The 15,367-nt window shown below is 35.3% G+C and overlaps 2 protein-coding genes and 1 long non-coding RNA gene across 4 annotated transcripts in view; 1 reads left to right on the forward strand and 2 right to left on the reverse strand.

Moving 5' to 3' along the window:
- On the reverse strand, positions 5,516-7,034 carry LOC109830732 (serine/threonine-protein phosphatase 7 long form homolog). The gene is made up of 5 exons (XM_020398099.1): positions 6,880-7,034; positions 6,720-6,807; positions 6,210-6,632; positions 6,072-6,132; positions 5,516-5,979 (listed from the first exon to the last, which is right to left on the reverse strand). Exons 1-5 carry the CDS (start codon positions 7,020-7,022, stop codon positions 5,669-5,671), a joined length of 1,026 nt encoding a protein of 341 aa, XP_020253688.1. The 5' UTR covers positions 7,023-7,034; the 3' UTR covers positions 5,516-5,668.
- LOC109831123 lies at positions 7,955-10,114 on the reverse strand. Its single transcript, XM_020398461.1, has one exon. The coding sequence runs from the start codon at positions 10,112-10,114 to the stop codon at positions 7,955-7,957; it is 2,160 nt and encodes a 719-aa protein (XP_020254050.1).
- Positions 11,558-15,367, forward strand: part of LOC109830733 — a 12,036-nt gene continuing 8,226 nt past the window's right edge. The window contains exon 1 of one of the 2 annotated variants that reach the window (XR_002244404.1): positions 11,558-11,761. This is a non-coding gene — a long non-coding RNA (uncharacterized LOC109830733). The remainder of the gene's footprint in view (positions 11,762-15,367) is intronic. The other variant, XR_002244406.1, reaches the window with a different exon arrangement.

Below are 15,367 nucleotides of genomic sequence, written 5' to 3' on the forward strand. Positions count from 1 at the left end.
GAGCTACGCTTCGCTTATGAAAAACAAAGCGCCCCTCGTGTCCCATCTACTCCATATATGATTCAACCATGGGAGCTTGTAGATCTCCTTGTCGGCTTTCATACACACTTTGAATCGTGCAATTCCGAGTTCTGACGACGAAGATACGACGAAAATGGACGGGACGCACAAAACAATGCCTCGGGCCTTAGCGGAGACAGCGCGAGTGTCTCGGCCGTGGCTGAGACACCGCGGGTGTCCGCAGGCTCCAAAAAGCCGTTTTACATAGTTTTAAGCCGTTTTTCGACCGTTAACCACCTGGATTTGTTCCAACTGATCTGAAGCTATCCTAGAACGTGGTAAAGTAGTTATGATTGAAGATAAGAGGGAATCGATCATTCTTATCCGAAAACAGAGCTCCTAAAACCTATAAATACAACCCTAGGGCCTTCATTTACATAGAGCTGGAATTCTCGAGCCTCAGCAAAGCCCTACTGAATTGGAGACTGAAGGAGTACGAATTTTAGAGAAGAGCAGAAGATCAGATCGGGTTCTTCGGCATAAAGAAGAAGAGTTCGTCAGATCTACAGTTCCCGATTCATTCTCTTGAGATCGTACCTAGCTGTGATCTTGAGAAGAGTGGTTATCTCGCTGTTGCCGAGATAATCGCTTCGGTTTCTTGATTCCTTCACGAATCAACGAAACTCCGGACTGATCTGATCGTTTGGTAGTCCACGGATATCAACGTTCCCGTCACAGGCAAAGATCCCACACAATCAGTGGGAGATAAACATCTGTTACGTTTGTTTGAGAAGAGTTGCAATTTATTTTATTTTATTGTGTAGGGAGATCTTATAAAAAGATTAACTTTTAAACTCTTTGTAACGACTAAAGCTGTAATGAGTTGCACAATGAAAACATCAACTTTCTACCCGAACAGTCATGAAGTTGAGGGTAATATAGTCATAAATGAAAAATTAATACCCAACTTTTAATGGATGTTAAAATGGAACTAAGTTTATAACTAAGTTGTGGTACGATGATTGATGTGAGAAAAAATAAAGTGGGAGGACTAATTTGAGAATGAAGGTTGAGTACAATAATCAAATTGGCATTTTAGCCTGATTAATAAGCTAGATAATTTCATTATTATAAAACAAGGAATAATTAAATCACGTCTACTCTTAAAAGCATACAATATGTTTAACTTTTTAACTTTTCAGCTTATTAGGAAGTTCAAAAGTACAGAACTATACTATCAAAAATATATTACGTGGTTCAACTTATTTGGCGTTAATATTAATTAGGACATTACTATATTGGGGGTAAACTTAAAATTTGATAATTTTGTTTTATTAGGACATCATTTGGTTAGGAGGAGTAACAACAATAAATATTGATGGTGTTCCAACTCATAGTGTTACAATGTTCTTGAATTTGATTGTTGTTTCAACGCCTTTGTTTTTGGTTGATTTTGTTGTTGCAACAAGTTTTTGATATTACGACGACATCTAAATATTATTTAAGAAAATCTGTTACATAATTCGTTATGTTGGGTTATATTATCTTACAGACATTAAATGTCATGTAACTTTATAAAATAACTCAGATACATAATAACTCTATATTATTACAATATAACATGAGTTATTTCAATATAACTTAAGTTATTCAATATAACATGTGTTATTTCAATATAACTTATGTTATTTAATTTTAAGTCCTATAGGCTTGAGAGTATATCCTTTCTTGAAACTTGAATTAATTAAGTAATTACTTTAGAATTGTTCATTAAGCCTTCATGTCTTGTTTTGGGAGATCATTATGTGATTGTGAAAGTATAAATATGATTAATGAAATGAATGTAATTATGAATGATTTATAAATTTATGATTATATATTTGAGTATTTGATTGTGATACTTCATTGTAAATCTATATAGTTTGTATTAAATTAAAAAAAAGTTTATTAAAAATATTTTTGCATTACGATAATTTTCTCTTAATTGTGATGTTATGTTTGCAAATTTTGATGATTCTAATTAGTAAAGTCATTATGAATAGTTTGTATTTATAAAATATATAAATAATTAATAAACAAAATAACACACGCCATGTGTTATATTTTTTGTATTTTTTAACCTTTAACAGAAGGTAGAACATTACGTTATGAATTATCATTATTTTCAACTTTGATAACCGAACAAAGCCTTTTAAAAATTTAGATGGAGTTAGAGTTGTGTTGAAATAGATGGCTCACCATTCATGGCAAAGGTCTAGGTGAGGGATTAAGAAGAGCTAGTCTCTCCTTAGACTGTCAAACACACAATAATTGCACAGGGTATAAATTGAGTTAACCTTTAACAGAAGGTAGAACATTACGTTATGAATTATCATTACTTTCAACTTTGATAACCAAACAAAGCCTTTTAAAAATTTAGATGGAATTAGAGTTGTGTTGAAATAGATGACTCTCCATTCATGAGCAAAAATGAAAAGGGTTAGTTACACTTACTATAGGTCCCGTATGGCAAAGGTCTAGATGAGGGATTAAGAAGAGCTAGTCTCTCCTTAGACTGTCAAACACACAATAATTGCATATGGTATAAATTGAGTTAACCTTTAACAGAAGGTAGAACATTACGTTATGAATTATCATTACTTTCAACTTTGATAACCGAACAAAGCCTTTTTTAAATTTAGATGGAGTTAGAGTTGTGTTGAAATAGATGGCTCTTGGCTCACCATTCATGAGCAAAAATGAAAAGGGTTAGTTGCACTTGCTATAGGTCCCGTGTGGCAAAGGTCTAGGTGAGGGATTAAGAAGAGTTAGTCTCTCCTTAGACGGTCAAACACACAATAATTGTACAGAGTATAAATTGAGTTAACCCATCATAATTTGCTAAACACTAAAAATAGTAGAATGGTTTATAAATGAGTTAATCCCTCAAAAAGGGGTTTACAAATCTACCTATTTAGATAGTTTAAGACCCTCTATTCATAAAGAAAGTGATCATGATCCTTTTTTTTCACAAACACAAAACATGACCAAAAGGATCAAAATAAACTGACCTAACGGATTAAATTTTTTTAACCCTTCGAATTAACAAATGGGCGAACTATGTTAATCATTCTCCTTAATTCCTCCATCTTAATCCTTTGCCAAATGGGACTATTGTACTTTTGTGGAGTTTATGCTTCGAAACCAAACTCCGTTAAACCCAAGCTACTCTGGACTGCACATGATGTAAAATTAGAAAATTAGCCTTCATTAAAATCATCCATTACCTCAAAACCTTACTTTTGCTGTTTAGTTCACCCTATCTCTTCTTCTCCCTTCAATATTAAGATTTCCTAATAGTAAATTGAATGACTCTAAATTAGGGGTGCATTCGGTTCGGATACGGACTGAATATGATCCTTATCATATCCATATCTTCTTATCCATCACGATTACGGATACAGTTATAGATATATATTGGTTAGAAAAATTTATATCCATATCCGTTAAAATTAGATACGGATACGGATATGCATGCAGATATTTAAGAAGATATGCATGTGAATAACAAACAGATATGAGAAAACTAGATAATTTTGGAAAAAAATTAGCTCATGTAGTACAAGAGATTCATTAATATGTTCGCTATATATGAAAACTAAGATTGAACATCTTGATTATCAAATCAACCTCAAATTCATAATATAAGGATTAAGACTGTTGTAATAGTATTGTCAACATATATTCAGATATTTCGAATGCACTTCCGGATATTTCACTATAAAACCATATATATGTAACTATATTATATTTGTTATAGATTCGAGTAATCACGTCCATATCCTAACGGATACAGTTACATATATTTCCGTAGTTAAGAATACAGTTTAACATCCCTACTCTAAATATAAAAAAGTTGTGACATATGGTAGAATTTGTCCTTTATGGTAAGTGAAACCCTAACCCATCCAAAGAGGATTTTGGGTGTTACAAAAAATACCAAAACTCAGTTGATAAATGACTAACTAACATATAAATCATCATTAATGTTAATTATACGAGTAACATTGTTCAACTAAGGGGGGGTTATTGGTTGGGACAAATTGGGACCAAGTGGGAAAAGTGTTCCAATTGAATAATTTTACCCCTTTGGGATATTTTGAGTGGGGTAAAGTGGGATAAAGTGGGATAATGGGATAATTTTAACATTTGATTGACAATTCATGTGGGATAATTGATGATGTGACACCTTATTAAAATATAATTTTATCTATTAATTAATTCTAAATTAACTTATCCGATTGATTTAGTATATTATTTAGTATATTATTATAATATAAATATTATTTTACTTTATATTAAAATATAACATATTGTACTATACTTACAAATTACTATTATTAATTATTATATTGTATTGTATTATATTATATTAGCATGCTATACTATATATAATAATTAATATAATATAATATCAATAAATTTAATATAATATTTAAATAATATAATATTTAATATAATACATTATTTTATTTATACAAAAATATAATATGTTATACAATAATTACTAATTAACATTAGATTAGTATATTACATTATATAATAATTGATATAATATATGAATAATATATATAATATAATACTTTAATAATATATTATTTAATTTAATATATTATAATATAGTATCATAGGATATAATGTACTTTATAAAATATTATAATATTTTACTTTATTCAATGTAATATTTTTTAAAATTTTATATTAAAATTAAAATATAATATAACATATATATATTACATGATAATTACAATAATATATATTAAAAGGTATCATGTTATAGTATAATATATTACATAATAGTATTAATATATATTATTAAAATATTAATATATGTTATTATATAATATTATTAAAATGTTAATATATGTTATATTTTATATTTTATGAGTGGTGTTAGGGGCACACCCCAAACCACACTCCCTCTCCCATTCGCTACAGTACTCCGGGCCCCACATGAGTTTTTAAAATTTAAAAACTCATGTGAGGCCCGGAGTACTGTAGCGAATAGGAGAGGGGGTGTGGTTGGAGGTGTGGTTTAAGGTGTGCCCTTATCATTTCTTATTTTATATATCATGTCGTATATTTATAATATAATTAGCATGTATTAGTTCAGTAATACAAAAATATTTTAAAATTATCCCAATTGCCTTCAAAGTGGAACAATATTATTCTAATATGATGGATGGGGTAAATTTTTACTATTAGAACAAAATTTTTGTATATGAGTGGGGTAATTTTATCCCAAAATGCACGGGACTAGCAGTCCCGTGCATTTCCTGCACATTCACAACTATGCATGCATTTCTGCTACGGGATAATTCCCTGTACAAACGCATATTTCAAACGCAACAATCATAAATTACACCATTGCATAAACACATATATCAATTCTCTGTACAAACTCATATGTCAATTTCCTGTATAAACACATATCAAATCTAAAAATCATAAAATACACCACAAACTTACGAATCCAAATCCAACAAATCACGCCACAAACCCACTTACAAATCTAATAAGTCACACCACAATCTCAGCTACAAATCCAAAAACCATCTATTGTCCCGAAATACGTTTGTAATGTACATATCAAAATAGGATTGTAATTTATATAACAATACCAATTAGCTTACATACATCCAAGAACTCTTCTCCTCCTCCTTTGTCTTCGGCCTCCTCTATCCCGACCTTCGATGAGTTCATGATCCGGTTGCGTTTGTGGTTGTGACGGTCCAGCTCCGTCGTCAACACGTTGGGAAGGCCCAGCTTCATTGTCGTTTCTGCGTCGTCCTCGTCTGTGTCGTTGTTGACGTGTGTATACTAATTGAGGTACTTCTCGTCCATCATGAAGGTCTTCATGAGTTCGATGTAAGGCTTGGTGAAGCCTCTGCATTATCGACTGATATATTGATGCATGTTTCTGTGCTTCGGGATATGTACCTGCGAGAGATAATTCAAAAAAATCCGAAATGCAAAAATTACTTTAAAATTCAAATTACAATATGTAAATTTTATATTTAATTCTATATTACCTGCTCGAGCCAATTCCAAGCCACTATTTGCAATGGTTTGAACATCATCTATTGCTGATACCTGCAAATTTTTAAAAAAACATAATTTAGCAATATTGAAAAATACTAATAAAAATGAATAAATTTGAAAATACTTACTAATTCTCTCTCATCTATACCCCGAGGCACATATCCTCTTTGCAACTCAACCGGGGATGTGGTCGCATGGAGTATCCATCTTCTAGTTATCCTCCAATACCAAGTGTAGTAATCTGATTCCTGGGGAGTTGGCTCGATTTGCTCAACAATACAAAAATGTCTATCATTCCATCTGTGTATATAATTTTGATGCTCAGCTGCCCAGTCCTTTTGTTGGCCTCCTTTCTTCGCCTTCCTCTCTATTTTTTCAACAAATTGCGGAACATGTTGTGCAAGACCAAATTGTCGAAGCACGCGGTCCGGTACATGCATTTCTACTATCTCGAAACATATTAGAGGAACTCTGGCTCTCCATATAACTGGGTATTCTGTGCATATCGGGGGTAGATGATCGAGAAATGGGGTGTAGGGCTCCCATTCCATCTACAGAGTATTACATATAATTGTTGCATATCATTAAAACGAAAGTTGATATATAGAAGAAAAAACTCGTTTTTATAGAAATGATACCTGAAAAATCTTCATGCGGTCAAGCTCATTTCGGTAGAAATCTAACTGTCTCGCCGGGGTCTCGTCAAAACATTTTTGGACATTCCATCTGTGTTAGTTTCAAAATTCAGTACCAAATGAATAACTACAATTATATTTACTACGTTAAAAAATATAATACCTGCATCCTAGTGGAATTTGTCCGTCTAATTGTAAATTCACGCATAGTCTCGGCTTCAAATGCAGCCTCTCCCATGCCCATACTTGCAGTAAGCTGAGACACCCTTTGAGGTCACTATTTTTCATGAATGCAACCTTAGACATCTCTCTATATAGGTACGCTAAAACCGCACTACCCCACGATAACGCACCACACGTGTCCAAGTCCCCGATAAGTGGTAACCACCTAGCATTTTCACAACATTTCAAGTTATCAAAATAAGCTAAATCAACAGACATAATTGTAAATACTGATAAAATGATACCTGGCATGCACTTTATCTTTACTCGAATCTGGAAATAATATTGAACCGATCATGTGCATAATGTATGCACGTGCATGTTGCTCAATCAATATTTGCGGCGCATCAAAAGGCAACGGTACCGAGAATGTATTTTTTAGCCACTTCAATTTAATATTTCCTCCAGGCATTGACTCTGGAGCTACACCTAACAACTCCTCACACTTGTCCGGCCAAAAATGTCTATCACTGCCGGTAACGCACGGACCATCTATGCGGAGACCAAGTATCATAGCTACATCCTGTAGCGTAATAGTAGACTCTCCCATTCGGAAGTGGAAAGTGTTGGATTCCGGCCTCTACCTATCTATCAAAGCGGTGAGTAGGGGACAATCGAGTCTCATCCAACGAAGCTTTGAACATGTCAAGAAGCCGGCCCGTCCTACAGCTGCTATTATGCGCTCATCCTCTAGATGCCAACGGCTATGGCTGAGGCTATGATCAACCATAACAATATCCGGGCCTCTCTGTAAAGCAAATGAATATATAAGAATACAATATTATAAGAATGTAATATTGAAATTATAAGAAACTTAGTTACCTCTGTAAAGGATATAACATGTGAACAGTGTCGAGGCTGGTCATATAGGACCTCATCACTAGTCGGTCCAGGCTCCATGGTGTATATACATGCACATACAATTATAACATATCAATAACCGATCCACGACTAATTATATTGTCTACATTAAAATAAATCACAATTTAAATATGTCAATTATTACCAATTAATTGCTATCTATTGAGTCTAGCTGGACAACGAGGTCGAGTATGTCCCGGTTGTTTGCAAAGACTACATTTTTTATGCTTGACAATTCCTTCTCGTCCTTGATCCATGGTTCCCCTAATTCGTACAGATCGTGGTCGACCTGCTTGTCTCTTGTATTGAGGTGGAATTAACCGTGGTCCAGTATATTCGGGCCAATACCGACTATCATCGGGTAGATGAAAACTCTCACTGTATGTCTTTCGGTAATGAATTGTTGAATACCATGGTGAACAATACCGATTATATGGAATTCTCGCACCACCCGGCTGATTGGAGGAAGCCGCAAGAACATGTGCACAAGGTATTTTTTGAAGTTGTGGTATGTTACATGTGCAAGTGCAATCAACATCAAACAGTTTAACGGTGTAGATACCGTCATAATCCTGTACCTGCCATTCATTGTCATTGAATACAGTAATTTGACATAATCTTGCCGCCTCAATTCTTCTATGCAAAATAGACTCATTCTTTGGTGTGTAACGCGTTGTCCAGTCTACACCGTCCTCACGCCTTTTGTTGAAGTATGAGTTTAGCCTATAGAACGTTCTTGCAACCAATGATTGTATTGGCATAGCTCGTGCTCCTTTAAGAACGCCGTTAAAGCTCTCGGAGCAATTAGTTGTCATCATGCAAAACCGCACACCCTCATCCTTACATAATGCCCATCGATGCTCGAATTGAGGCTTCAAGTTATGTTCAATCCAATTATGTGCATCTAATGACAAAGACTTGATCTTCTCTCTACAATGTTCATACACTAATGTATCGGTTGCACACCCAGCTTGCCACAAAAGATTTTGCAAATTAATCTCACCGTGTTTTTTCTTAAAATTATCTCTTATATGCCTCAAACAATATCGATGGTGATGTGGTGCACCAAAACCCTCATGTAATGCCCTTATAATTCCTTTCATCCTATCTGAGATAAAAGTAATTAATCTGGGCGCACGGACACTAGGAATCCACTTGTATATAAGTTCAAAGAACCACTTCCAACTAGAAGTATCCTCTACCTCCACAACTGCAAATGCTAGAGGAAATAAACCGCCATTTGCATCTACACCGGTCGCCACAAGAAGCACGCCTTTGTACTTGCCATATAGATGCGTACCGTCAATGCTCAATAACGGACGACAAAAAGTGAAGCCCTTAATAGCCGGACCAAATGCCCAAAATACTCGAGTGAACCTCTCCATCCCCGGTGCAATCTCTTCAGACAATATTTCATATTCAGTACCCGGATTATTTCGTTTGATAGCTTCAAGATACTGTGGAAGTAATTCATAAGATTTTTCCCAATCTCCAAATATTTTCGACAACGCTTTCCTCCTTGCATCATATGCCTTATATTTAGATATCTTAATGCCCCGCATATCATATACCCTTTGAAATATCTGACTTGCATTTAGATCAAGTTCAGCTCTAACTTCAGGCATAATTAGCTTACATATATAAGAGGAAGATGCAGAATAATGATCGACGTCCACCGACGGATTGCAACATGTATGAAGCCCGCAATATCTAGATATTACAAATTGCCCATTTGTTGATTTCCTCACAGCGGCATTTAGCAACCAAGGACATTTCCTGTTTCTCTCATCTTGCTCATTTGCATGCTCTACTTCATTCTTCTCGTTGAAATAACATTTTACATAGTAGTTGGTTGTATTAGTTTTTACAGGCTTGAATTTGACCCGATTTTTGATAGACCATTCTCGAGATGTCATAAAACCACTCGACTCATTGTCTAAGTCCATCATCCGAGAAAACTCTCCTTGTGGTCGTGAAGCTTGGGCAAATTCTTGAATCGGATACTTCTCAATGAACAACTCAACTGACACTTGCTTCTCCACTAATTGTTTCATGTCATTCAATTCCTCATCGTCGGTAATCGCCACAGCAATAGTTCTACTCTCATTTATCGGACAATTGAAGAACACTTTAATTGCATACCATGCTTTATTAATTTTCGTAACTCTGTGTATTTCATTCATCATTCCATCAAAATTTAATGACTTGGATAGCATAAACATTTTCCTAGAACCTCCCTCATACATCGGCATACTATTCAATCCGACGCCGAGGCTCCCATTGAAGAAGCAAATAATGGGTATAGAGTTTGCCATCGAAGCTGAAAATCAACAGTCCATCATATGTAAATAATCTATTATAACTGTAAATATTAATCTTAATTTAAAGTCAAATTTAAAACCCTAATCTCAACTACAAAGCAAATAATTGCTAAATTCCCTAATCCCAAATCACATTATTCATGTCTAAACCCTAATTATGGTTAAACCCTAATATCAAATCACATTATTCATGTCTAAACCCTAATTATGGTTAAACCCTAATATCAAATCACATTATTCATGTCTAAACCCTAATTATGGTTAAACCCTAATATCAAATCACATTATTCATGTCTAAACCCTAATCACATTATTCATGACTAAACCCTAATTCCCTAATATCAACTAAATACATTCCCAAATTTCAACCTTAATCCCAAATCTCAATTAAATCCATTCCCAAATCTCAACCCTAATTCCCAAATCTCAACCCAAATCGATTCCCAAATCTGAAATTTCATGGCTAATCAACAAAAAAAAAACCACATTTACCTTGGTCGCCGGCGGCGGTCGGAGCGAACTTGGTCGGCGGCGACGGTGGTCGGAGGGTCCTTGGTCGGCGGCGGCAGTGGTCGGAGAGTCCTTGGGCGGTGGTCGGTGTCGGCGTCGATGGGTTTGAGGAGTGGGTGAAAGAGGGGGGGGGGGTGAAAGGGTCTGGGTGAAAATGGGTGAAAAGGAGTGCGGTGAAAGTCACGGGTGGGTTTTTTACCCCCCGATCGCACGGGACTGCTAGTCCCGTGTTATTCGAAACTGCCACGAAATACACGGGACTAGCAGTCCCGTGTATGTCGTAAAAATCTTTCAACAGCAAAACCGACCCTTTTCAGAAGAAAAGGGTCGGTTTTGCTGATTAAAGTTCAAATAGGTCGATTTTGCTATTTAATTCTCGAATTTGGTTGATTTTGAAAATTTGTCCTTAATATTATATAATAATATATTACATAATATTATTAATATATGTTATTATAATATTATATAATATTATAATAAATACGTTATACTATAATTACTATTATATAATATTATTAATATATGTTATTAAATTATGTTATTAAATTATGTTATTAATATATATTATATTTTATATATCATATCATATATTTATAATATAATTAACATGTATTAGTTAAGTAATACAAAAATATTTTAAAATTATCCCAATTGTCTTCAAAGTGGAACAACATTGTTCCAATATGAAGGATGAGATAAATTTGGGGTAATTATGAGGAAGGGGTGGAGGGGATCTTTATATAGTTGGTGTAATTTAGGGGACAGTGGAGTATTTGTCTCCCAATTACGCCAATAAACCAATAACATCACAAAGTTGACTCCAATTCTAATTACCCTAATAAATAACACAAAAAAATGATGTTTTAAAAATTATGTCATTATCCTCCAAATTACACAAATGAATAATCCCAAAAGGGGGTGTGGTCGCAATTATCCCAAATGAAGAGGAACTCTCCCCACCCCTGGGGAGCTCATCACTGTAGTTAGGGCTCGACCTCGTTGCTGCCACATGTTGCTCATGGAGCACCTACGAGTTTCTCCTCTCGTTGATCTCTCGACCAAAAAGGCTCTTCCTTCGATCTTATCTGGGGAATGTCACCCAGCGGTGTAATTTTCAACATAGAACCCTGTGTATGATTTTTTTTGTCACATTAGCCCCTTAAACTCTTTTATATTTCTCCTGTCCGTTCACAGAGACGATGATGATTTGCCCGCCTCAGCCAGATTTAGGTTTTGGAAAACCCTATCTGCTTTCGTTATATTTTTTTCGGAAAGCAGTTTTTTTGTTAGCCAGGGACCTGGAGGTTGGACGCATTTTCCCCTCTTTTTTTTGGAAACTATATGGTATTTAAGGGCTATTTACTCCAATGGCGAGGCAGTTTTGCAGCCATTTTGGTATTTTCTGCAGATAGAAAGAGAGAGAGAGAGAGAGGTGAAATTAGGGTTAGGAGTTGTTTGGCCTTAACTCCTTTCCTTATATCTGATTAATGGGCTGATCTGAGTCTCTAGTAAGTTGCTGATAGAAGAAATCTGTGCATTGATGGCTGTTTCGTGAAATTCACACTGTTTTCCTTTGGAGGGTTTTATGTGCAGAGGAGGGGAAACTGTATGGTGGTCTTTCTGCAATTTAGCTAATTTCTGATTAACATTTTTCCTTTTCTTCTGCAAGAAATGATCTCTTTGGACAGGAAAAAGGTTGGTGATTTGCCTACTTCAGTGGTGAGGCAATCTTGGATGGTTTGAGCAACCATTTTGCAACCATTTGTATGTAATGCTACTAGGGGTGTGCAACGGTCGGTTCGGTTCGGTTCGGTTTTTACCAAAATTTGAACAACCGAACCGAACCGTCTATAATTCAAAACCGAACCGAACTGTTGCAAGTCGGTTCGGTGCGGTTCGGTTCAGTTTGTTCGGTTCTAATTTCATCAAACTTCTTATCAAACAACAAACTGTGTTAAAGAAAAAAAAAGATATCAACAAAATAGGAGATTATGAAGCATTAAACACTGATATAATGATATTGTTTTCAACCCATAATGATTCAAAAAATGAGTTTAGGGTTTGAGTCTTTGACTTTTTGGGACGGGTCGGGTAGGGTTTAAGATCAGAATGGGTAGTATTGCACTATATTCGGTCGGTTCGGATCGGTTCGGGTTAAAAAGTTTTCAAACCGACTCGAATCGCCCTACTCATAAAACCGATTTCTTCGGGTCGGTTCAGGTCGGTTCGGTCGGTTTTTTCGGTTTGGACCGAACCATGCTCAGCCCTAAATGCTACTACTGCAGCAACAACAATAAGTAAAACAACAACAGCTTGTTAAACGTCATCTCCTCCATTGAGGGGCTGTTTGGTATGCTTGCGAGCGCAGAATGCAACAATTGTTGGATGCGGAAAATGGTTAGTGGTGTTTGGTTCATTGCAAAAATAAGTTGTAGCAAATGTTGCATGCAACATTTGTTGTCGGGAATTCAGTTCCAAATTCGTTGTTGGGATATCTTGAATTATATTATAGGAAACGTTACGCTGTAACTCAAATACCGAGGCTAGAAGTAATTTGGTTCGGAATCTTCAATCATGACTGCATGTGGTAGTCATTTAGTATTTGAGTTGGTGTAGACATCTTAATTAAGTATTACTCCTAGCGGAACAAGGTCTTTGATTCCAATTGGATTGAGTTCCAATTAGAACCTTGTTGGAGTTCTCGTAGCCAAGAGTTGATAGGAGTTGGTTTGTCACAAATTGGACTCACATTAGAATTGTACTTCTATTTGGTTTCCTATTGGCCAAGGCTTCCAGCAAATACTTGATGCTTGTTGTAGGGGAAGCTGCATCATCAATTTGTAGCACCAATACAGAGAGAAACAAAGTTTCTTTGGAATCCCGTCCTCGTGAATTCTCTCTCTTTTTGTTCCTTTTATTTAGAGAGATTGTACGTGAACCTTGGGGTGTTATTTCGGATTGAGTGATTGAGAGATTCCAAGTATTCCTCATAATTTAGCAAAGCTATTCTCCTCCTTTGCCCGTGGACATAGGCTACAAGCCGAACCACATATATCTTTGTGTTCGTGTGTTCTCAAGATTTTTCATGCTTTCGTGTGATTGGTGTTAGTTTATCCTGGGGATTTGTCATAACATGAAATGTATTTCCAATGCAAATTTAGTATTTAGTTGAAAAACAGATAGTGCGAATGTTACATAATTTTGCCATATAAGGAAACTTGGGCGTAGATGTTTTCCTGATTAGATTTAAAAAGTTTGTTTGAATGAGGGGGAATTATTTTTGTTTTTTAATTCCTTTTTGAAGCCTGAAGCTTTTCGTTCCACCAAATTAGTCATAGTATTTGTTGCAAGTTTATTCTACAAAATGCAAGTATATTTTTCCATTCGTTAGCAGTGTTGAGAATTCAAATTTGTAAGAAATTGCAGTACATCCATTTGCATTCATGGAGGTATTATGAAAGAATTTGTACTTCTAGTGCAAATCTATTTCTAGTGCAAAAAATTCTACTCGTTAGCAATGCTTAGAATTCGAATTCTTAAGAAACTGCAGTACATCCGTTTGCATTAAATGGAGGTGCTAGAAAGTATATGTATTTGGTCCTATGGTTTGTTAATTTATTATTATGACATCTCTTGTTGCTTCTGAGCGTTAGCAAATCCTTTATGTGGAACATAGAATTCCGTTGAGAATACTTATTAGCATCAAGGTTTTAAATAGCGGTTATCGGGGATTTATCAGACGGCCAAAATCCTTATCGGATAGCGGAAATCGGGGATATATCGGGGATAAGTAGTATTTATCGGAGTGATATACTGGATGATGTATATATATAATATGATAACTAAAAAATATAATCTAACCATACTTAATGAAATATAAACATACCAAAATGTAAATCATCATGTTTAGAATCACTAACCAATTATAGAAAGCAAAACTTGCATCTTGACTGCACGATGAAACTATTCGATTGCATAGCCTTACTTATCGGCCGATAATCCCGATAAAAAAACCTTACTTATCGGCCGATAAGTACCGATAACGCCGATAACTCCCCGATAACTTGCCAAAAACGATAACCGATTAAAAATCCAAGTTATCCTATCGGAGAGCTCCCAAATCCGATAACTCGGCCGATAATATCGATTATCGGCCGATATTTAAAACAGTGATTAGCATATATGTATAGAGAGCTCTCTATATGAAATGCCCATTTCATCTTCTCATTCATGCATACCAAACACAACTTCTTTTTGGAAGCTAGAAAACCCATGGCCACTTTTCATTCATTCCCACATTTGTTGAGAATGAGCATTCTCAATGAGATACAAGGCAATGGGGTCCCCACTTAAGTGGGAATAAAAAATTAAAATAAATTCCAAATATGCCCTGATTGCTTATAAATTATCCAATGTCAAAAATAAAAAGTTTGTCATTCCCTCTTGACTCTCTAGTCGCATCCAAGGTTGAGAACGGAAATGTGCATTCCATTCTCACGTTTATTCTATCCCAGTCCTCACTTGACTCGATCCGCGTACCAAACTAGGTGTAAATTCTTTCTTGTCTCTCCTTTCCCTTCGTAGAGACGATGATGGTTTGGCCTTTTCGGCGAAATCAGAAAACACATGGATTGTTAGATATTTGTCCCTTAAATTTTTAATATTTTAAATTAGACCCTCAAATAATTGAGATTGTTTCTCAGACTATTTCCAATGCAAGGCAGCTTTGCAGCCATA

Source organism: Asparagus officinalis, chromosome 2, assembly GCF_001876935.1.
Source record: "Asparagus officinalis chromosome 2, Aspof.V1, whole genome shotgun sequence".
Taxonomy (NCBI): Eukaryota; Viridiplantae; Streptophyta; class Magnoliopsida; order Asparagales; family Asparagaceae; genus Asparagus; species Asparagus officinalis.